Raw genomic sequence first — 24,299 nt, forward strand, 5'->3', positions numbered from 1 at the left:
TAGGCTAAAGAATTGTGGACCTGTATCATCATGAAAGTGAATAAGTTCTTCTCAAACTGTTTTAAATGAGGGCAATGACATTTCCTGTTTTTTCTTTTCTTCTTTTTTTTTTTTTACTTGTTCTTAAAAGATCACCCTGGTCCAACAGCACATTAAAAGGATCATACACCATGATCAAGTGGGGTTTATCCCAGGAATGCAAGGATTCTTCAATATACGCAAATCAATCAATGTGATACATCATATTAACAAACTGAAGGAGAAAAACCATATGATCATCTCAATAGATGCAGAGAAAGCTTTCGACAAAATTCAACACCCATTTATGATAAAAGTCCTGCAGAAAGTAGGCATAGAGGGAACTTTCCTCAACATAATAAAGGCCATATATGACAAACCCACAGCCAACATTGTCCTCAATGGTGAAAAACTGAAACCATTTCCACTAAGATCAGGAACAAGACAAGGTTGCCCACTCTCACCACTATTATTCAACATAGTTTTGGAAGTGTTAGCCACAGCAATCAGAGAAGACAAAGAAATAAAAGGAATCCAAATCGGAAAAGAAGAAGTAAAGCTGTCACTATTTGCAGATGACATGATACTATACATAGAGAATCCTAAAGATGCTACCAGAAAACTCCTAGAGCTAATCAATGAATTTGGTAAAGTTGCAGGATACAAAATTAATGCACAGAAATCTCTTGCATTTCTATACACTAATGACGAAAAATCTGAAAGTGAAATTAAGAAAACACTCCCATTTACCATTGCAACAAAAAGAATAAAATATCTAGGAATAAACCTACCTAAGGAGACAAAAGACCTGTATGCAGAAAATTATAAGACACTGATGAAAGAAATTAAAGATGATACAAATAGATGGAGAGATATACCATGTTCCTGGATTGGAAGAATCAACATTGTGAAAATGACTCTACTACCCAAAGCAATCTACAGATTCAATGCAATCCCTATCAAACTACCACTGGCATTTTTCACAGAACTAGAACAAAAAATTTCACAATTTGTATGGAAACACAAAAGACCCCGAATAGCCAAAGCAATCTTGAGAACGAAAAATGGAGCTGGGGGAATCAGGCTCCCTGACTTCAGACTATATTACAAAGCTTCAGTAATCAAGACAGTTTGGTACTGGCACAAAAACAGAAATATAGATCAATGGAACAGGATAGAAAGCCCAGAGATAAACCCACACACATATGGGCACCTTATTTTTGATAAAGGAGGCAAGCATATACAGTGGAGAAAAGACAGCCTCTTCAATAAGTGGTGCTGGGAAAATTGGACAGGTACATGTAAAAGTATGAAAATAGAACACTCCCTGACACCATGCACAAAAATAAACTCAAAATGGATTAAAGACCTAAGTGTAAGGGCAGACACTATCAAACTCTTAGAGGAAAACATAGGCAGAACACTCTATGACATACATCACAGCAAGATTCTTTTTGACCCAGCTCCCAGAGAAATGGAAATAAGAACACAAATAAACAAATGGGACCTAATGAAACTTAAAAGCTTTTGCACAGCAAAGGAAACCATAAACAAGACCAAAAGACAACCATCAGAATGGGAGAAAATATTTGCAAATGAAGCAACTGACAAAGGATTAATCTCCAAGATTTACAAGCAGCTCATGCAGCTCAATAACAAAAAAACGAACAACCCAATCCAAAAATGGGCCGAAGACCTAAATAGACATTTCTCCAAAGAAGATATACAGATGGCCTACAGACACATGAAAGAATGCTCAACATCATTAATCATTAGAGAAATGCAAATCAAAACTACAATGAGATATCATCTCACACCGGTCAGAATGGCCATCATCAAAAAATCTAGAAACAATAAATGCTGGAGAGGGTGTGGAGGAAAGGGAACACTCTTGCACTGTTGGTGGGAATGTAAATTGATACAGCCACTATGGAGAACAGTATGGAGGTTCCTTAAAAAACTACAAATAGAACTACCATACGACCCAGCAATCCCACTACTGGGCATATACCCTGAGAAAACCATAGGTCAAAAAGAGTCATGTACCAAAATGTTCATTGCAGCTCTATTTACAATAGCCAGGACATGGAAGCAATCTAAATGTCCATCGACAGATGAATGGATAAAGAAGATGTGGCACATATATACAATGGAATATTACTCAGCCATAAAAAGAAATGAAATGGAGGTATTTGTAATGAGGTGGATGGAGTTAGAGTCTGTCATACAGAGTGAAGTAAGTCAGAAAGAGAAAAACAAATACAGTATGCTAACACATATATACGGAATCTAAGGGGAAAAAAAAAAAAAAAAAAAAAAAGGCCATGAAGAACCTAGTGGCAAGACGGGAATAAAGACACAGACCTACTAGAGAATGGACTTGAGGATATGGGGAGGGGGTGGGGTGAGATGTGACAGGGTAAGAGAGTGTCATGGACATATATACACTACCAAATGTAAAATAGATAACTAGTGGGAAGCAGCCGCATAGCACAGGGAGATCAGCTCGGTGCTTTGTGACCATCTAGAGGGATGGGATGGGGAGGGTGGGAGGGAGGGAGATGCAAGAGGGAAGAGAAATGGGAACATATTGTATATGTATAACTGATTCACTTTGTTATAAAGCAGAAGCTAACACACCATTGTAAGGCAATTATACTTCAATAAAGATGTTAAAAAAAAAAAAAAAAAAAAAAAAAAAAAAAAGATCACCCTGGAAGCTTACGAGAAGCTAGAATTTCCTGCAGCGAAGGAAATGGCCAACATGTGTCATTTCTATCAAATGAAGCCAGATCGTGATATCAAGCTCACCCACCGACTGAACCCCAAAGTCAAAAGCTTCAGCCAGTTCATCTCAAAGAACCAGTCAGCCTTGAAGGGCATTTAAGCTGTTCACACAGGCCCCTGAGCAAACAATGTCCTTCCTCCCAGATCCTGGTCCTCTTTATAGCACAACATCTATGTTTACAGAACAGATAGGTTAGAATACAATGGTTTACACCCCCAAAGGCTTCCCTGGTGGGGAACACTGCAGAGCTGATCTGACACAGTAATTTGACCCACATATAACTTTCCAGCTACTGATAAGCATGGTACACCTGTTAGGTTAAATAAGAAGCACACAGCCTGTGACCTTTTGTAGCTCTCTGCCCAACAGCCCATTGCCTCAGAAGGCTCTGGCCTGAGGAACTTGGAGCTTCTTCCCTAACAGTGGGGATGGGGGGCACTCAGCTTTCTCCTGCATAAGTGATCCTGAGGCCTGTCTCTGGAACTCCCCTAGGCAACTCCTAGGACTTTTTCAAATGCATTGTCACATTCTCAGTGAAGTTTTAAGTGATTTTAATTTCTTAAAATAAAAATCTTTGTAGAGAGTTTTCTGGGGAACATGGTGCTCAATGAACTGCACGAGTGTTGGAAACTGAAATTCAGTTTTGCTTCAAGGTTAGAAGCTCATTTCTGATTCATTCATTAAATCATCTATTGAATCATCATTCAGTTACTCATCTTTTTATTCACCTACCCCTCATTTATCCATTCCACAAACTTTCTTTTTAGCACCTCTGCTTCTGTGTGTTTTCTTATTGGAGTGGTCCACTCTCCAAAGGCCGCCATGGCTCCTTTTCAGTTTGTGGTCGGCTTTGTGTCACTCCAGGGCAAGAGGGGCTATTGTGCTACTTAGCTACAAGTGAAGCCCAGAGGCTCTGCAGTGGGTAAAGGCCAGGAGCTTGAGGCAACATCTGGGGAAAGGTAGGGAAGTGGAAAGAGAAGGTGATGGAAGGGCTCCCATAGTATCTTTGTATGTCTCTGGCTTAGCATTTTCTACCCCATATTGTAATTGCCTTGTTTACTTATCTTCCTCTTGGCTGTGAGAGACTTGCCCCCCTCTTTATCCCAGTGCCTGGCACATGATAGGCGATCAATAAATGCTGATTGACTAAATGAGTGAATAAAGTTATTGATCATACCGTTTCAAGAAAAGGGAAATAAACAGGTGCATGGGTTGGAGAGTGGTGAGAACCAGCAACTGACACTGAAAGGGCAAGAGGCTGTCCACTTCCGGGAGAGGAGGTGAGTCCCTACTACTCTGGGGCAGGCAGCGGATGGGGCTGGCCGTGGCTAAGCAAGAACAGGGTGGCGGAGCCTGTGTGAGAGGACACAGTGGCCTGGGACCCGGCTCAGAGGGGAGGCCCAGCAATGCCAAACATCAGCCTTTTTGTCTCTTAAGGCATCAAGTGGTATTTGTTGAATGAATGATGTTGAGGTTATTGCAGACAAATTTGGTTCTTGAGGGGAAATTACAGTCAATTTGAGGACCACACTCCTTTCCAAAAGGCACTCTCCTTATCCCCCGACTAATCAACTCTATCTGGCTCAAGCTCTCAACCCTGGGAAACGGGTCTGGATAAATTTCTAAAACGGGAGAAGAAAAACAAAACTCTAAACTAAAAATAAGTGGTTTATTACTCTTCTGGGTGGGCCAGGCAGGAAGAATGGCTGCTGTTTCCTAAATAAACCTCAGCATCCCCTAAATGGGACTGTCTGTAGGCCAGTGCATCCCCTGGCCCCCTTGTATGTTCACTGGGGTGGCAGGTTGGTTCTTTCAGCCTTTGGGACAAGGCTGGGGTAGCCCTGGGACAGCCCCACTATTGTTCCTGGAAAGCACAAGAAACCCTTCCTGGGTTTAGAAGCAAACTTTACAGCAGCCGATCTGAAACGAGAGTGCATTTTATGGAGATGCATCTCCATCTCACACAACCAATAAGGGGAAAACTGTTAAAGTTGGTCTAAAACATTTAAACATTTTTAAAGAAAAGATGAGGGACTCCACCACTGCCCTCTCTTTTCTCCCCCTACAATCTCCAGGCCTAGGGAGAGAAAAGCTTCCCTTCCGAGTTGCTCAGAGTAGAGACTTGGGGACCCACAAGAAGCACAGCAGGTGGAAATGGGCTGTTCGCCACACAGAATGCAATCACCCTCTGTGGTCCAGGGAATGGGTTGGGTGGGGGTGAGGGTGGAGGTGATGGAACAGAAGGGATGCAGAAGGAGGTATCTCTCTCTGATTCTAGAAATGTTCCTAGAAACGTTAGCTATGAAGTCAGAGGATGCTGAATTTGATTCCTGTCTGTGCCACTGACTAGTTATGTGAATTTGGGCAAGTGTCTTGACTTCTCTGGATTTCAGTTTCCCCATTCTCACAAGGTATGCTGGGAGGGCTACAAGAGTAAAAGTGTAAAAAGCACTTTGGACAGTCTTTAGCAGATAGAAAGTGCTCAATAAACAGTAGCTATAATTATTATTGAGAATAACTCCTGCTTTCGCCTCCTTCGTATAGCACCCTGAGTTCTGAGGTGCTCACAAGATGCTCTGGGTCTCCCCCTTACCTGCCACCCACCCGTGACTTCCTGGACGGCAGGTTCATCTTGCCCTCTGCCGGGGGTCTGGTCCCTGCCATCTCCCTTTGCCCACCACTAGATGGCAGGACGAGCCTAGCATCTAGCACGAGAAAGGGTCGCTGCAACCTCATCCACCGGGATTTCTCCAGAGGCCTTCTTTTTTTTTCTTGAGGCAAGGAATAACAACTTTATTCAGAAAGCCGGCAGACCAAGAAGATGGCAGACTAAAGTCTCCAAAAAACCATCTTTCCAGGGGCCTTCTTTGGGAACAAGTCTCCAGGAGACATTTATATGGTGCATATTACAGCCCTTCAGCCTTTCTCAGGCTCTCTCAGTCACTCTCCACGGTCATTTCAACAAACAAGTGCTGGGCACCTTTCCTGAGCCTGGCATTGTGGGATTAAGGGCCTTCTCCATGCCTGATGTGGGATTAACAAAAGGAAAGGAAGAGCCAAAGTATTATCCAATACTGGGACCACGCTCCAGCACTGGGACCACAAAGGGTCCCCTCAGGCCGAGGGTGAGTCCTCTATGGAAAGGGGGCCCCTGGCCCCCAGCCCAGGAGCACAGAGCTCCGCTTCGGCCTGGTAGCGAGGGGGCGGAGCCTGGGGACGGCGCTCCTGCCGCCGGCTTCTCCACCCGCATCCTTTCTCCCGCCCAGGGGACCCTTCCGACTCTGATGTCCCACCGAACTGCACAAAGAGCAGAGACAATTCCCCAAAAGGAATTCGGGGCCTGCTGGGCCAAACACTGTGCACTCCCCAAAGTAGCTGTTCCCCGGCAACCGAGCCAACTCCTGGATTCCTCGCAGAAGTGAACAGGCAGGCAAGAGCATAAACTTTAAAACACCCCAGAGTATTTCTGAAGGGCTACTCAGCTAACTGTTGCAAGAGGACTAAAAACGTGCACACCCTTTAACTTGGCAGTACTTCTAGGAAGCTATTTTAAGTAAATAAACACAAATATGGATAAAAATAAAATTTCCAGGATTTTATATAGAAGTGTTGCTGCTCATGAGAGTAAAAAAATGGAAATAACCTAAATGTTCAGCATTAAAGGAATGGATAACTAAATTACTGAATCGTTTTAAAGTTCCCTTAAATTTTAAATTCTTTAAAACTAGAATTTGTAAGTAATTTTACTGAACAAAGCTTATTATGTTTCAAGTGAAAAATGTTGGACGTAAAATAACGTTGTATCTAGGTTAATTAAAATTGTGTAAAGTACACAAGCACATAGGAAAATATTGAGAGGAAAACCACCAAGACGTTAAAAGTGGTTTTCATTGAATGGTGAGATTTTGGTCGGTTTCTACTTTCTCCTTTTATGTTTCCCCTTTCCTCCAGGTTTCCATAATAAAAATATGTTAATTAGATATTGAAATTTTATGTAAAGAAGTTACTTTTAAAGTTTAACAAATGCCATAGATGATCTTAACTCTTCCTCATGTTTTGGCAACTATAATAATTGTTATTTACTATGTGCCAGCCACTATGATAGGAGCTGTATGTACATACTTTCACTAAATCTTTGTACCAACACTCTAAACAAGATTATCTTCTTATTTGACAGATAAAGGAACATACTTCAGAGGGTTTAGGTAATTTGCCCAAAGTCACACTATTACTAGGTGGCAGAGCCAGGATTTAAATTCAAGTCTGTGTGTCTGCAAAGTCTGTGAGCTTTCCACCATATCAGAACTTTGATCAATGCAATTCGCAACTTATGAAAGGACTGGGTCATCAAGTTCATTCAGAGTTCAGTTGTTTGGAATTTGGGACATATTTTTCTCTTAGAAACACTGTAGAAATGCTAACCTGCAACATTGTGTAAAGATCAACCCTCCAACACTGGTGAAACTACATCTACTCATATGCTGTGAAACCACAACTTTCAATAAGGTGTTTCTTGCTAACCCTTTCTCCCAGATGTACACCCAAGAGAATATCGAAACTAATATCGGAGTGAGGACAAGGCAGTACTTGGGGAAGTCATGAAAAGGGTATCTCAAAAGTGTATGTGTGCAGGGGATTCCCTGGCAGTCCAGTGGTTAGGACTCTGTGCTTCCACTACAGGGGCACAGATTTGATCCCCGGTCAGGGAACTATATGATCCTGCACGGCACATGGCGTGGCCAAAAAAAAAAAAAAGTGTATGTGTGCCGAAAGAGAAAGCAGAGTCAAGGTGTGACCTGGGGTACAGGCAAAAGCCATGAGGTCTGAATGGCTGACTGTGTGAAGGCATCCAGGATAGGTCTGGTGGGCTTGAGTATGGAAGCCCAGCATGGAAACCTAGGGAGCCCCCAGGAGGTCTTGTGGGCATCAAATTCAAATGTTTCCAAGAGCCAGGCAGGTAAATTTATGAAGCAGCCGGATGTACCACAATACAGGATGGTGGAAACCATGGCAGTGAGAGCCTGCATGACTCAAGTTCAGGCATTAAGAATAGAATTTAGCAGAAACACAGTGCCACCGAACATCAGTTGCCTCAGCTGTTCCTAACATGATGGTTTTCTGACTTTAGGGTTTAACAGTTGAATCTTCCCATTTTGTGGAAGGAGAGGTACCTGGTGAGGCTGTAAGGACAGCGGGTAGAGGGCTTGATCATGAGAGGAAGGAGCAAGAACAAGACTCCGGGGTCCCCTGCTTTGGCAACGGGGAAAATGTCAGGCGAGGGCTGCGGGGGTCAGGGAGCTTCTTGGCAGCAGCTGGTCCTATCTGTGTCATTACAAATGAATCATTCCCTTATTGCTTCCAGCAAAAGTTTGGCCATGGGGGAAGAGAAAGAAGAAAGGAATCAACGTTTGTTGAGAGCCACACTGTTTCATAATCATCATCTCATTTAAGCCTTATTATCTCCCTGAAAAGTTGGTGTACGTGGCAAAGACTTGCTAGATGTTTATCAAACCTGTCTCCTCATCTTCCTGGGTACATAGCTGGACCTCATTTCTAAGTGTTCTTTGTAATTCATTGCAGCCATGTGATATAGACTGTGATATAGACACTAGCCCGTGAGTGGAAGTGATGTGGGACATTTCTAGACCCAGCAGAAAGCTCTCCCACTTGCCACTGTCCTACATCATCTCCCTCCTACCTTTGGATTGACATGTACAAGCCTGGTGACCTTGAAAGCCATGTTTAGAAAATGGTGAAGTCGGACAAAGAAAGGACCCAGTCACCTATCTCCCCTCTTGCAGGAGAGCAGCCCACAGATCAGGAACATCTGTTCTAGACTTTATGCGCATCAGAAATAAACTTCCATAATGTTAGAGCCAATTAACTCTGTGTGTGTGTGTTTATCACAGCTGCTAGCATTGCTTTAACCAACATGGCATTTTTAATGCCCGTTTTATAGAGAAGCAAACCTAAGCTCAGAGAAGTAATTTGCCCAAGGTCACACAACTGAAAATGAAAGAAATTGAACCCAGGTTTATCCAGTTCCCAAGCCCAGGCTCTTTTTACAACAACATATTGCTTCCAAGGCAACAAATAAATGGTGTAGTCCTAATTTGTGATTTCATATCTTATTTTAACTAGCCCGCCCACCCCCAAATCTGATGGGTGCCTCCAAAATGAAAGCAAGTGGGATGAAAGAGAGTAATGAATGACTCACCAAGATCTTGTTCTAACATCAAGTTGCAGGCGGGGGAAAGGCACAGGCAGCTCCCAGGTCTTTCTCCTGAGAGCCAGGTGGGGCTGCTGGCAGAGCAGCGTGGGGCCTGACAATCCTGGGGAAGTTTTTCCCTTCCCAGTAGCACTCTTGCTTGGTCCCCTTGTTCATTAACATCTGTGTCCCTCCAATTTGGGCTCTGGCTTGAACTCTGTGAACTGCTCAAAGAGGCTCTTGCTACCTCTTTGTTCAAACAGACAATGGTTGCAGTGACAAAGAGGAAAATCAGATGCAGGTGAAAGTTTATTTTTAACATTTCCAAGGCCAAATGAGGATTTAACATGAAAATCAGAGCCCTCACTTCCGCCAGCTCTCTCCCAAAGTGGCTTGGGTGCTTTTGGCTGGCCGGGACTCCAACATGCTTGGATATTTTCCAAGCAAGTGCACCATTGATGAGGTAGACAGTTCAGTCTTTTCTGGGGCCTTCGTTTGGCCAGAAATAGACATTTGTTTGGAGATGGTGTTCAACTTGGGCTGACAGAATGTGATGAGCCTAGGAAGGAAGGCATGCTGCTCTGGCCACCCAAATATGTGAGGTTTCTTTACATTTTAGTCAAGTCAGAATGAAACCTGAAAAAATGTGTAATAAAGTGAAAATTCTTGGAAATCACTAGGTGAAAAGCTCCCTTGGGGACTTCCTTGGTGGCGCAGTGGTTAAGAATCCGCCTGCCAATGCAGGGGACACGGGTTCGAGCCCTGGTCCAGGAAGATCCCACATGCCGCGGAGTAACTAAGCCCGTGCACCACAACTACTGAGCCTGTGCTCTAGAGCCCACGAGCCACAACTACTGAGCCCGTGAGCCACAACTACTGAAGCCTGCGCTCCTAGAGCCTGTGCTCTGCAACAAGAGAAGCCACCGCAATGAGAAGCCCACGCACCGCAATGAAGAGTAGGCCCCGCTCACCGCAACTAGAGAAAGCCCATGCGCAGCAACAAAGACCCAACACAGCCATAAATAAATAAATAAATAAATAAATAGATAGATAGATAGATAGATAGATAGGGAAAAAAAGTCAGACCTTTGCCCTTCAGCGCCCCTCAGGAATGAGGAGCAGTAACAAGGGAAGCAGGGATTTTATTGCCAGAGCTTCTCCAGGTCTTTACTCAAAAAAAAAAAAAAAAAAAGAAAAGCTCCCTTGGGAGTGTGCCCCTAGTTCATCCCTCCTCTGTGGATCCCCTAGAGGCCTGCAGATAGCAGAGGCTGGGAGGTTCCTGTGAGAAACATCGAGGACCACCAGGAGTAGGTCTTCAGGGAGCACCTGCATGGAGCAAAGTACTTGACTATGTTACCTCCTCATCATATCATCTTGGGAGGTTAGAGTCATTGTCAGCTGTGTTTGATCAATGAGGGGACTAGCTCTGTGAGGTAATGAGTCAGCCAGTAGGTGCAGAGCACATGTAAGATTATTTGACTCCAGACTCACTCACCTTTGGTCAATTAATCTACAACGAAGGAGGCAAGAACATACAATGACTGAAAAGACAGTCTCTTCAGCAAGTAGTGTTGGGAAAGCTGGACAGCTATGTGTAAGTCAATGAAATTAGAACACACCCTCATACGATATACAAAAATAAACTCAAGATGGTTTAAAGACCAAAACACAAGACGACACCATAAAACTCCTAGGAGAGAATATAGGTAAAACATTCTCTGACATAAATCTTAGCAATATATTCTTAGATGGGTCTCCCAAGGCAAAAGAAATAAAAGTAAAAATAAACAAATGGGACCTACTCAAACTTAAAAGCTTTTGCATGGCAAAGGAAATCATTAACAAAACGAAAAGACAACGTACAGAATGGGAGAAAATATTTGCAAATGATGCAACCAACAAGGGGTTAATATCCAAAATATACAAATAGCTCATACACCTCAATATAAAAGAAAAAAAACAAAAACAAACAACTCAATCAAAAAATTGGCAGAAGATTTAAATAGACATTTCTCCAAAGAAGACATACAGGTGGCCAACAGGCACATGAAAAGCTGCTCAACATCGCTAATTATTAGAGAAATGTAAATTAAAACTGCAATAAAAAGTGTACAAATAATAAATTTGTACACTTTTTATTATTTGTACAAATAATAAAAATTGTACAAATAATAAATGTGCAGGAAAGGGAACCCTCCTACATTACTGGTGGGAATGTAAATTGGTGCAGCCACTGTGGAGAACAGTGTGGAGGTTCCTTAAAAAAAGAGTTACCATATGATCCAGCAATCCCACTCCTGGTTATATAGCCAGAAAAAATGAAAACACTAATTCAAAAAGATACATGCATCCCCATGTTCATAACAGCACTATTTACAATAGCCAAGACATGAAAAAAACCCAAGTGCACATCAACAGCCGATTGGCTTAAGAAGATATGGCATATGTATACAATGGAATATTACTCAGCCATTAAAAAAAGAATGAAATATTTCCATTTGCAGCAACATGGATAGACCTAGAGGATATCACACTAAGTGAAGTAAGTCAGACAGAGAAAGACAAATATTATTTGACATCACTCATGTGGAATCTAAAAAATAATACAAATGAATCTATACACAAAACAGAAACAGACTCACAGCCATAGGAAAAAAACTTATGGTTACCAAAGGGGAAACGGAGGGAGTGGAGGGATAAATTAGGAGTATGGGATTAACAGGTACAAACTACTATGCATAAAATAGGTAAGCAACGAGAATTTATTGTATAGCACAGGGAACTATAATCAATATCTTATAATAACCTATAATGGAAAGTAATCTGAAAAAAAATATAACTGAATCTCTTTGCTGTACACCTGAAACTAACACAATATTGTAAATCAACTACACTTCAATTAAAAAAAGATTATTTGACCCCAAAGTAGATTTTCCCCGTTGTCCCATAGTGAGATGAGCATTAGTTTTCTTTTCCCTGATTTTCTACCTACCAGGGGGAGGCAGAAACATGCAGAAATGGGTCTGTGCTTTCACTCTCTTGAGCCCCAGCAGCTGCAGTTTTCCTGCAGAAATGAAGAAATGAGAAGTTGTGGGTTCACAGTAGCCATGACTGTAATAAAATATTTCAAGAAAACAAAACAAAAATGAAATGGTTGTTCTTTTTGTGCTTCACTTTAAGCTAAGTTGGCTTTCTGATATAAAATGGCTTTCCTTTCTGATGTAATTCTTCCATTGGCAGGTCTTGGGTGAAGTATGGATTGAGGAAGAAAGGAAGAGGGGAGTAAGACAGATGTGGTCCCCGAGAGCTAAGAGCTGCCTTTCTGTTTTTAGGACACTTGGCGAATGTGCCTTCTTCTTGCTTGTATTTTATTTATGTTTTCCTTTGTGAAGCAGGGAAAAGGTGGAGTGACCAGCCAAGGGAAGGGAAGAGCAAGGATGGGCAGTGTGGGGAGGTAGGGTGGAGGTCGATGTCGAGCAGGGCCAAGGATTGGCTGGAAAGTCAGCTCCACCAGGTGGATGGGGCTGCCTGAGGCAAAACTGACAGGCTGGGAATGACGTTACATCCAAGCGCCTTATTGCCAGATACCTGTTTCCTCTCTGCTCTAAGCCCCCTCTGACTGTCTGTCCCGCCTGCCTCCTGGTGCTCACTCCTTTCCCAGGGAAGAGGCACTCATTGAGGGTTACCAAACGGGTTCTTCCCAAATTCCCATCTCCAGCCAGTACCTCTCACAATAGTACTGTATTACTCCATTTTCCTCACCAGCAACTTTTTTTTTTTTTTGTGGCTGTGTTGGGTCTTCGCTGCTGCTCGTGGGCTTTCTCTAGTTGTGGCAAGCAGGGGCTACTCTTCATTGCGGTGCACGGGCTTCTCATTGTGGTGGCTTCCCTTGTTGCAGAGCACAGGCTCTAGGCACGCGGGCTTCAGTAGTTGTGGCGCACGGGCTCAGTAGTTGTGGCTCGAGGGCTCTAGAGCGCAGGCTCAGTAGTTGTGGCGCAGGGGCTTAGTTGCTCCGCGGCATGGGGGATCTTCCTGGACCAGGGCTCGAACCGGCGTCTCCTGCATTGGCAGGCGGATTCTTAACCACTGTAGCACCAGGGAAGTCCTCACTAGCAACTTTTATGAAGCTCAGCAAGGGCAAAGTCACTGCCAAATCTTCTCTTACAAGCCAATTTCTCCTTTCTTTCTTCCCATTTCTAAAGGGCCATTGCCAGTGTCCAGGAGTCCAGGATTGGGGTCAACATTGACCCTTCCTTTCCCATAAACTCCCATAGTCTGTCATTCACAAAGTCCTATCTGTCCTTTTTCCCACTTGCCTCTTGCATTTCTTACTCCCTCTGCCTCCATCCTAAGACAGCATCTTGCATCTGACTCTTGGCATCTGCCATTGGCTGGTCTCCCCTAGACTCTTTCCTCTTCAAACTATCATCCCACATTCATTTATTAGTCACTCATCAGAAGAGTATTTATTGAGCACCCACCAAGTGCCAGACAATGTACTGGACACAAGATGTACCAGTGAGTAAGACAGATGTGGTCCCTTTGGGGAGGCAAGTAATTGTCAGGCAATTACAGTGCCTTGGGGTGAGTGTGGTGATGGACGAGGCACAGGCTGCTAGAGAAGTCCTCAGAGGGGCTCCTAGTTCAGATGGGGAAAGGTGTCAGGGAGGCCTGCACACTCCTGCCAGACTCATCCTCCTAAAACAACACTTTTTACCCTGTTTTAACTACAATTGGCCTCCTATTACTTTTGCTCCTTCAGGAGCATTTTGCATTGGGCTGACTATGTCCCCCCAAAGTTCATATGTGGAAACCCTAACCCTCAATGTGATATTATTAGGAGGTGGGGCCTTTGGGAGGTGATTAGGTCATGAGGGTGGAGCCCTCAGGGATGGGATTATTGCCTTTGTAAAAGAGACCCCAGAGAGCTCTCTTGCCCTATTTCTGTTATGTGAGGACACAACAAGAAGACAGCAGTCTGCAACCCAGAAGAGGGCTCTCACCAAAGCCTGACTCTGCTGGCACCCTGATCCTAGACTTCTAGCCTCCGGAACTGTGAGAAATAAATTTCTGTTGTTTATAAGCCATCCAGCCTATGGTACTTTGTTGTAGCAGCCTGAAAAAACAAGGTTCAAACTCTGCACCTTGAGATCCTAAGCCCTCCCTCTTCAGCCCAGCCTTATCCCCAGGACTCTCTGATGGCAGAAGTAGTAGTAGTAGCAGCAATCATAACAATAGCACAATAGCAAAACTTCATTATGATTATATATGCCTCGGGCCCTCTTCTGAGTGCTTCTCCCATGTCCACTTTCACAGCGTTCTCCATGAGGGAGGCACTATTACTATCACCACTTCCAGATAAGGAAACTGAGGCATGGGTGGCCTAAATGGCAGAATCTGGGTTCAGATCCCAGTGGTGTGGCTCCAGGCCTGACACAGGACCACAACACCACTGTGTGTCAGTGTAACTCTGTGCACGCCCTAAATTCTCCCTTGGGGCTTTTCCCCTGGTTCTCTCTCTCCTGGGAATGCCCTTCTCTTTCTTATCAAACCCCTTATCTTTTACAGAGCCTCCCTCTATGGAAAAAGAGCTGAGTCTCTACTCAGTTCTATGTTCAAGTCCCAGCTCCCAGCTGTGAATCCCCTTCTTCTCCCTGACACTTGGTTCCCTCATCTCTACAATAGGAATATTACTATCCTCCTCCCAGGGCCTTTCTGAATATGATGTGAGAATACTGTATGTGAGTGTGCTTTGCAAACTCTAGTATCCTATGCAAATGTAAGGGAACTGACATCATTTTTTCCTCGTGTTTCCCAAAGCAAGACTATTTCTATACAGGCTGTACTTCATTATAACAACATTTGCTTTTATTCCCTTGGGCACATGACTTCATCTTTCTAAACCTCAGCTCTCTCATCTGTGAATGGGCATAATACCATCAGCCTTATTGGACGACTGTGGGGATTAAATGCAATAGTGCTTTAAAAGGATTAGACACACAAGAATGTGCATTGCCTGTCTCCCAAACCTTGACTTTTCTCCAGCTGCTGGGGCTAAATGGTTTTTGTCTCTCACTAGAAGAAGGCCGTCCAAAATCGTGCCTTCTCTCTCCCTCTACTTTTTAATAAATGAAAGGCAGCTGTCTTCTTGGAGCTTCGGATTTAATCAGCATCAACAGTGGAATATTTATTTACCAAAGAAAAATACTTTTCATGCTCCTTTTGACCATGTCGCCCACATGCACCGCCACCAGCTGCCCAAAGCCCGTTCTGAAGCAGCAGAGCGTTTTGCAAGCACAGCAGCGCTCTGTGACCCTCCGAGTGCTTGTTCAGCTGAAATTACTTGTGCCTGGCACAGACCTTCTCTTTTGATTTTGGCAGAACTTCAGGGAGTGAAAAAGCTGGGTTAGTGTTAGGGCTGGGTTTAGAATTTGAGACTCAACAGATCATACTGTTAACACTTCTCCTCTTTGCTAACTTTACGAAGTTCGAGAAAAGCTTTCTGGGGAACGACACCAGTTTTATTTGCCAAAAGCTGAGATGGGCCAAGGAAGATGTAGTCAGCATTTGGAATCTCCTTGCCTTAGAATCTAACAGCCAAGGAGGGAAGAAGGATGCTGGCGAGCTGGGAGTGGGGGGCTGAGGGGGTAGGTGCGTAGAGAGGATTTGGAAGGATTCAGGATGCTGAACGGGCTTGGCTCCTTGTGATTCCACCCCCATGACATCTCTTAAACCACCCCTTCCTCTCCTTCTCTAGCACAGCCCCTGTCCTCGTCCCCATCATCCTTACCAACAACAGCGATACTTTCTAATACGCCTCCTTGTCCCTCTTGTTCACTCTAAACACGGCTGCCAGTTTCTATTCCGCTGCCTAAAAACAGTCAGCCCCTCCCAGTGCTTATCAAACAAAAGCCTCGCCTTTAGGTGAGTGCTCAAGGCCCCCCACCTCCTTCCCCCAAGCAGGGCCCAAACTACCCCTGTCCTCATCTCATCCCTCATCTTCCACGGAGCCTCTACCTACACCAGCCAGGTAGATATGTGCTATCCCACCGACTTGCCAGTACCGTCCCTTCCAGCTTTCCAGCCTTCCGGCCTTCCGGCCTTTGCCTGGGCTGGCCCCTCTGCCTGGATGGCTCTACCCGAGTTCCCACTTTTGCCTGGATTCCCCCTCAGCCTCCAGGACCCAGTTCAAAGACGCCTCCTCCTGCGAAGCCTTTCTCAGCTCCTCCAGGCAGAGCTGACGCCACCTCACCTCTGCTCCGTGGACCTGCGTACTGCACTTGTTCGTGTGTGCCACTAGGTGACCTTGGGACCGGACTAAGCCTTGTTTATGTCTCCCGCACCCCTACCTAGTGCCTTGTTCAGCGTGTGCTACTTTATTTGAATTTTTGAAAGCTGATGGGACGAACTACCATGATGCCAGGGAGGAGCCAGAGCAGTAGGCGGAGTTTTGGGCCGTGTCGGGCTCACGGATTCTGCTGCCCTAATCTCCAGAGCAGTGCCGTTTACTGGGTCAATGCCTTCTCGTTTACCCTGGGTTACTGCTCACTGAGAATGTGTCTGTCTCCAAGACAGTGCCCCAGCTGGCAGGTACTCCAGCCCAGTTAAGCTCCTGGAAGTGATCCCCATTATGTTGCAAACCCTGTGTTGGACTCTGGGCACACGCACATGACTGTGACTCTGTCCCTGCCATGGGGCTCCTCGCGGATAGTGGGGGAGAGACACACACATAATTTCAAGACCAGGCAGAAGCTTGATGGGGAGCTCGGTCAAGCCTTGGAGCATCAGGGTAGGCTTCTTAAAGGAGGTGATACCTGGACTGAACATTAAAGAATGTATAGGAGTTAGGCAAAGACAGTGAGTCTAAATAACACAGCCTCAAGCTACCATGAGCATTCAGAACTGCAGATTACTGGTAGGGTGGGGAAAGGGGTCAGATGAAGAAAGAGAGAGATATTGACAGAGAAGATGAAGGCATTTGAGCTGGACTTTGAAAGATGAGAGTTTTGGATGCATAGAGATCTGAATAGGATAGAGGTTGGAGGACAATCTGGGCAGAGGAACAGCATGAGGAAAGGCATGGAACAGTGATGTAACTTGCTTTAAGTGGTCAACTCCAAGAAGGTTATCACTGGAAAAGATGAAAGCTCTAATTCAAAAAGATACATGCACCCCAATGTTCATAGCAGCACTATTTACAATAGCCAAAACATGGAAGCAACCTAAGTGTCCATCGACAGATGAGTGGATAAAGAAGATGTGGTATATATATATATACATATATATATACAATGGAATATTACTCAGCCATAAAAAGAATGAAATAATGCCAACATGGATGGACCTAGAGATTATCATACTAAGTGAAGTAAGTCAGACAGAGAAAGACAAATATTACATGATATCACTTACATGTGGAATCTAAAAAATAGTACAAATGAACTGATTTACAAAACAGAAACAGACTCACATAGACAACAAATTTATGGTTACCAAAGCAGGGGGAGGGATAAATTAGGAGTATGAGATTAACAGATGCACACTACCATATATAAAATAAACAACAAGGATTTACTGTTACAGCACAGGGAACTATATTCAATATCTTACAATAAACTAATTATAAGAAAAGAATTGAAAAAAAGAATATATGTGTATAAACAAATCACTTTGCTGTGTACCTGAAACTAACACAATACTGTAAATCAATTATACTTTAATGAAAAAAAGAAAATTATCACTAGAGTATGGACCATGGGGTCATAGGGAGAGATGGGGCTGAAGAGAGAAAAGGGTCCAGGTCACAGAGGGTCTAAATGGTGAGACTTGTATATTCTGATCATCTCCTGCTAACAGTGGGATCTGCAGAAGTGGGACACAGGGGGCCTGGGGTTCAACCAGCTCTTATACCAACCAGCAAAACTGCAGCAGGTTCATCACTTCTGTTCTCATCTTCTCAATTACCATATTGGTATGATCAAGCTGACCCATCTCCTAGCAGCAAAGGCAGGAATTAAAGCAACCCAAGGCCCCACAGTGCTAAGATGCTGAGGACAAAGCTTGCTGTTCTGCTCTCCCAATAATAGTCACCTAAACGTCCCTCCCCGAAAGAAGAGGCTGAGCTCTTCCTTCCAGGCTAGTGTGTTTTTAGAAAGTTAAGTTCTCCAGGTGTTGCGCATTTCAGATGGGTCAGGGACATGTTGGAAATTGAGAGGCCCTTAGCCTCTTGCAAACAGGCTGGGAGAGTCTTAGGTCAGAGCCCAAAGGAGAGGGCTGTGAGATTGTTCATTGGCATCCAAGAGAGATCAAGCTTGTTCCAATAATTCTCTCTGCTCTTAGCTCCAGGCTCTGCCAGAATGCAGGTCTGTTGGAAAGTGGGAATCCTGACAGGTTCTGGGAAACAACAGTAGTCTGGCTTAAACGGAAGAAACTACCTTTTTTTTAGGTGCATGGCAGTCCTGGGGTCCTTGAGCTCAGGTTTAACATTCGGCCCTCATGCAAAATATATAAGCAGCACCTCTTGCTTAGCTGCAAAATAAACAGCTCTTGTGTAAAGCTCTGCATTTCAGGGTCTACTTTGGGTGGGAGTGGAGCAATGAGATGGGTGAAACTGGCCTCTATTGTTCCAACTAGAGCCTCCAAGTTGACCATGCAGTCATAACCCACACTGTAGCTTCCCTTGTGACTAAAACCTGAGCATCTCTGCTGATGACTCAGGAAGGGTCCTAGCCTTGCATTAGTACCTTCCCAGGGAAGGGAAAAAGGCTCTTCTAGTTACTCTGAGCCCTGGGATTCTATTAGAAATGTCTTGTGAAGGCAGCCTCAAGCCCATCCAAGAAACTCTCCTTCAGTACCTGCTGTGTGCCTCGCACTAATACGGCTGCCAGGAACACAAATGCAGATAAGATCCAGTCTCTGCTCTCACACGATCTAATTGCAGCAGGAGGAGTGGGGAAGAGGATTTATCAGTTAGGACACTTTTGTTTGTAAGTGATGAAAATGCTGCTTCCATCTGACTTAAGCAAAGAGAAAGAGTAGGCACAACAGGGGCGAGGGGCTCAGGGTCCAGTTTTTCTCTTTCTGGGTTGACTCCCTTCTCAGACAGGCTTTACCCTTATGGTTGCAAGATGGTTCCTAGCAGCTACTGGGGCTACCTATCTGGCTCATGTCTAATGGGAAATAGAGGAAAATTTCCTTACCAGGATTCCTAGCAAAAGCCTCATAATGCATCACTGGCTATAAACAGGAAACATGCCCATTTCTCTACCCATTGAAGGTCAGGGAGAACAGATGGCATGCTGATGAGCTTCTGTCTAGGTTACATGCTCCATCTTTGAGCCAAAGGTAGGACCCCAGCTGAAGCCATAGACTTGCAAGTTGGAGAGGGTAATAGGGTTATGGTTACCTAGAGGGTGAATGGAAACTGGTGACAAAAAATGAGATACTCCAAGGTAGACTTAGATAATAGTTAGTGATCTGATTGGAATGAATAGCAACCCAAGGCAAATAAAGCAAAAAACAAAACCAAAAACAAACCTAATAATAAGTGGAAGTGTACTGGGGTAGGGGTCACAGGATCAAAGGAAGAGTTGAACAATAAATTTTCTAGAAGGAGAGCTCCTGGGTTCTGTGGAGATCTTTGTGAATGACTCCATGACATAGCTTGAGGCTGTGCTGGCTAGACTCACTGCTTTTGCCTGTCTAACTCTTTACATTACATTCTTTAATCTTCTACCCCCATGATTAGTCTATGCCAATCATAATATCCAAGTAGTAAGAGCAGAGTGATGGAAAAAACCCAGGTTTTGGTGAAATTGTTCCGTGGCTGGATCAGCCAGTCCTAGAGCCCACTTTATATTAGGTTATATGAGACAATTAATTTTTTTAATTTTGATTTTTATTTTGTTCATGGTTTGAGTTCAATGTCTACTACTTTCAGCTAAAAGTGTCCAAATTAGTATAGGCTCAGACAAACACCTTTGGGACTCTGTATTTCATCTAGGTTTCTTTCCAATGCTGGCTATACTCCATTGTAGGAAGGCTCCACACATACATCTTAATGGTTCTATGTTTGAAAAATCATGGTGGAGGGTTCTGATTGGTCTGGCATGAGCAGCTGGTCTGCCCTTTGGACCAGTTCTGTTCCCAGGGGCATGATATAGTCTGAAGGGCACAGCTTGTGTGAATTGTCTCTAGTCTTGGATTAATCAGCCTGGGGTAGGGGTTGAGGTAGGAATAGAATAGGCATTGCTCCTGGGGGTGGGGATGCTATTACATCTGCATCTACTCCTACAAGGTTTCTCAGAGTGTGGTCCCCAGACTAGCAGTATGCGCATCCCAGGGAAATTGTCAGAAATGCAAAGTCTTAGACTTCACACAGATCTCCTGAATCAGAACCTCTGGGGGTGAGGCCCAGCAATGACCACCAGGTGTTCTGATGCACATACAAGTTTGAGAACTACTGGGTCACAATCACACAACGACTAAAACCAAACGCCACGGTGGTTCAAAGAAGAAACAATAATGTTTGATCAGAAGATGAGGAAAGCCTTAAGAAAAGAGGAGGTCTTTGAGATGAATCTTGAAGATTGGTAGATTGGTTGAAATGAATATAAGTTCACAAATAATACTGTAATTACAATAAAGAATTAAAAAAATCCTTCACCCAAACAAATCAACTGTTTGCTTTTACCTATGGTCTTTTTCATTCTTGGTTCATGAGAAAGCATACATATTCTTCTTTTTGTACTAACACAAAAAATTTCAATTTTGCTTCTCTCACTTAACAGTTTTATTCCTAGTACACTATGGTTTGTATTATATAAACATTTGACCATTTACAATAGCTTTGAGGAAATGCATTTAAAAAAACCTTAGAAGTTATCCATGGATTCACCACCCTAACCCAATCATTATGATCATTTCCTTCTAGTATTTTTTCCTATGGAAATTATTTACATAATTGGGATAATAGCAGATATATTTTATACATATATACTTTACATTATAGCACAAGCATTCATCTTCATTACTGAACAGTTTCATTATGTACAAGGGGTCAACAAAGAAATTTATCATAACTTATTTAACCAATCTCCTGTTATTAGACATTTTGGTTCTTTCCAGTTTCTGCTGTGATAAACATCTCTGCGTATGAAGCACTTTCTCCCACATTTTGAGTTATTTCCTTGGAATAGATTTCCAGAAGTGGAATTACAGGATCACAGGATACAAACTCTTTTATGGTTCTTTATGCATTTCGCCAAATTTCTTTTAAAAGGTTTGTACCAATTTATACTGCCACCAGTGATGTGTAAGAGTGCCAGTTTTCCCCCATCCTTGGCAGCTTTGGGCATTTTAATTAAAAAAATTTTTTTACCAGTTTAATAGGGGAAGAACTTTACGTTGTTTTAATTTGCTTTTTTTAAAACTTTACCTAACATTACTTAATAAATGTTTCCCATGTTGCTTCAACATTCTTAATAAGCTCTTTTATGGTCGCAAAGCCTTTTTATGGTTGAGATTTGATTACTCAATATAAGTGTAGGGCATTTCAGTTTAGTGACCACCAGGAGCCATTGCAGAGGGTCAGGAAATCTCCCACACAGGCTGTCAGGAGCTGAACTCATTGTTTTCAACACCCTCCTCCTTCTGGGCTTCCCATCTTAGTGAATAGCACCACCAGCCATCAGGTCATTCAAGCCAAAGCCTGAGTGTCATTTTTGACTTCTCTCTGTGTTACGGAACCAAACTTGGGTCTGCTCGCCTGTGTGCAGTAAAGCCGATCTACTGACCCTGGGTTGTGGTAAAGGAAAGTGCAGCGTTTATTGCAGGGCACCAAGCAAGGAGTCCAGGGCAGCTAGTGCTCAAAACGCTCAAAGTCTCTGATGGGTTTTAGCAAAGCATTTTTAAAGGCAAGATGAGGGAGGGAAGCCCCAGGGTATGTGATCAGCTTATGCACAATTCTCTGATTGGTAACAGGGCGGTGTCACAGGGGTTAACATTATCAATCCTCAGGTTCCCATAGGCCTGGGAGCTAAGTGTTCATGGTCATCAAGTAGTTTACGTCTTCCTTTTGGTGGGAGTTTTCGTAGCTGTAAAACAACTCAGGAAATGTGTATCAGATACTATTATTTAGGTACTTCAGAGAGGAGATAAAGAAGATGATATGGGGGAGGGGTCTGCCCTGGGAAGGCCCTATAGGGTCCTGCTCAGTTACACCTGCCCTTCATCACCTACATTCAATCAGTAACCAAGTCCCCTAAATTGCTCTTGAGGGACTTCCCTGGTGGCGCAGTGGTTAAGAATCTGCCTGCCAATGCAGGGGACACAGGTTCGAGCCCTAGCCCGGGAAGATCCCACATGCCGCGGAGCAACTAAGCCCATGCGCCACAACTACTGAGCTTGCGCTCTAGAGCCCTCGAGCCACAACTACTGAAGCCCGCGCGCCTAGAGCCCTAGAGCCCGTACTCCGCAACAAGAGAAGCCACCGCAACGAAGAGCCCACGTGCCACAATGAAGACCCAACGCAGCCAAAAATAAATAAATAAAATAAATAAATTAAAAAAAAAAATTGCTCTTGAAACCCTACTGCTATTACCTGAGTTCAGGCCATATCATCTCTTCCCGAAACAATTGCAGAAGCCTTCTAATTGGTCTCATTTCCCTCTAAACCATGCTCCACATTGCAGGCAAAACCATCTTTCTTATACTCAAATATGACTCAAGTGTGTTAGCTTCCCATTACTTTTGGGATGAAATCCCCAGATTCCTTAGTCCATTTTGGAAGCCTGCCATGATCTGAACCCTGCCCTACTCTTTCCCAGGTGGTGCAATCAGAAGGTTGTGTACCTGTCTTTCCCCCTGAGGTGTACAGAGACCATGACCCAGACCTTTGAGGACCATAAACACATTCTCAAAGTGGCTGACTGGGGCTGGGATTAAAAGATGGGAAGCAGTACCTGGTTCACATGAGCAGCCTTACTGACATGCCCTGTATCCGGCAACACTTGGATGGTGATTTACCCTGGAGCTCCTCAAAGTAGCTCCAAGACGTGTCCATGAAATATTTGTTACTGGTTCATGATGGGGTGAGCTCAGGAATAGAAAGTAGGCATTTAGAAACTGTTATAGAAATTTGATAGACTAATTTTCTGTTTAGCATCTAATAATAAAAAAGTTTGTATTTTGTGAGTCAAAAATTTCTCTTGTCTATTAATTGAATTTTATGGTATTTTAAAATTACTGGTCTACAATGTGATGAATTGGAAATTTAAAAATAAAAGCCCTTTGACCACAGATAGTGTGACTTGAATTCTCCTGGAAAAGTTCAGTCTGAAACAATCTTTCCATGAGTTTGTAAATGCATTTTCTGAAGTAAAGAGATATTTGAATGCCCAGCTGGGAAGAGTGTGTTTCAAAGATTGAAGAAAATTACAAAGAGAAAGAAATCACAACTTTATATCTTAACTTCATTATTTTCATAGAGAAACTGGTTAAAATAGAAAGTTCTGGCTTCTACCATCAAGTCAAGATATAATAGTTCTGGATATATTGAACAGGATGGTAACTTGGAACACAAGAGGGGGAATTGGTTTCAAGCAATTCCTCATTTTCCTGGTCTGTAAGATGAGGGGGTGGGATGAAAAAAAACTTCCAATATTTCTTTCAGCTCTAAGACCATGTGCTTTCACAACTCTATGCTTGACTATTTAGTTTAAAACTTTGCTAATAAGGTAACTGCTGGTATGTGACATGGAGTAACAAGAAGGCTTGAAAAAAGAAGCAGATGGGTAATCATTATTCAATCATCATTGTACTTTGTACAAATTTAACAGCTTTCTAATGGAAGAAACTGCCGAACCATGAGTCATTTAACAGAGACCTGAGTTCTCTACCACTAACTAGCTGTGTGACTTAGGACAGGTGGCTTCACTTATTTGTGCCCTCTGCTTTGTAACGAGGAGACTGGACTGTTGCCAGCACCCCTAAAATGTCAAGGGGTCCCCCAAGGGTACAGGGGAGAAGGGTAGGGAATAGAAGTAGCCAAGCAGGTTGGCTCCTTCTTGGGGTTTTCCCCACCCTCAGCCAGAACAGCTCCTGTTTTAGAGATCAGGTCTTTGTGTAAGACTTTGTTAGAAGAAATACTTCACTGCTATAAAAAGTTTGGAAAAACAATCAGGCTATACGATTGTTAGTGTCCCTTTTAGCTTTATGTCTACCTAAAAGCACTGTACCATTTTGTGGCCGATGCCTGACTTGCAGTCATAATGTCTAAATGGAGGG

General features: G+C 43.5%; 1 protein-coding gene and 1 long non-coding RNA gene across 2 annotated transcripts in view; one reads left to right on the forward strand and one right to left on the reverse strand.

Annotated features, from left to right (window-relative positions):
* LOC309659567 (nmrA-like family domain-containing protein 1) overlaps window positions 1-9,713 on the forward strand; it is a gene marked incomplete at its 5' end in the record, with an annotated part of 29,547 nt that extends 19,834 nt beyond the window's left edge. Inside the window, one exon of the mRNA XM_082459447.1 lies at window positions 2,726-9,713. Coding sequence (XP_082315573.1) covers window positions 2,726-2,905 — 180 coding nt within the window. The 3' untranslated portion in view covers window positions 2,906-9,713. The remainder of the gene's footprint in view (window positions 1-2,725) is intronic.
* The window catches only part of LOC309660683, a 54,867-nt gene extending 33,378 nt beyond the window's left edge, over window positions 1-21,489 (reverse strand). Inside the window, exons 1-2 of the long non-coding RNA XR_014263540.1 lie at window positions 16,166-21,489; window positions 12,007-12,078 (exon numbers count right to left, since the gene is read on the reverse strand). This is a non-coding gene — a long non-coding RNA (uncharacterized lncRNA). The remainder of the gene's footprint in view (window positions 1-12,006; window positions 12,079-16,165) is intronic.
* Between the last annotated feature and the right edge of the window lie 2,810 nt (window positions 21,490-24,299).

This window comes from Balaenoptera physalus, assembly GCF_965194825.1.
Source record: "Balaenoptera physalus genome assembly, chromosome: 4".
Classification (NCBI taxonomy): Eukaryota; Metazoa; Chordata; class Mammalia; order Artiodactyla; family Balaenopteridae; genus Balaenoptera; species Balaenoptera physalus.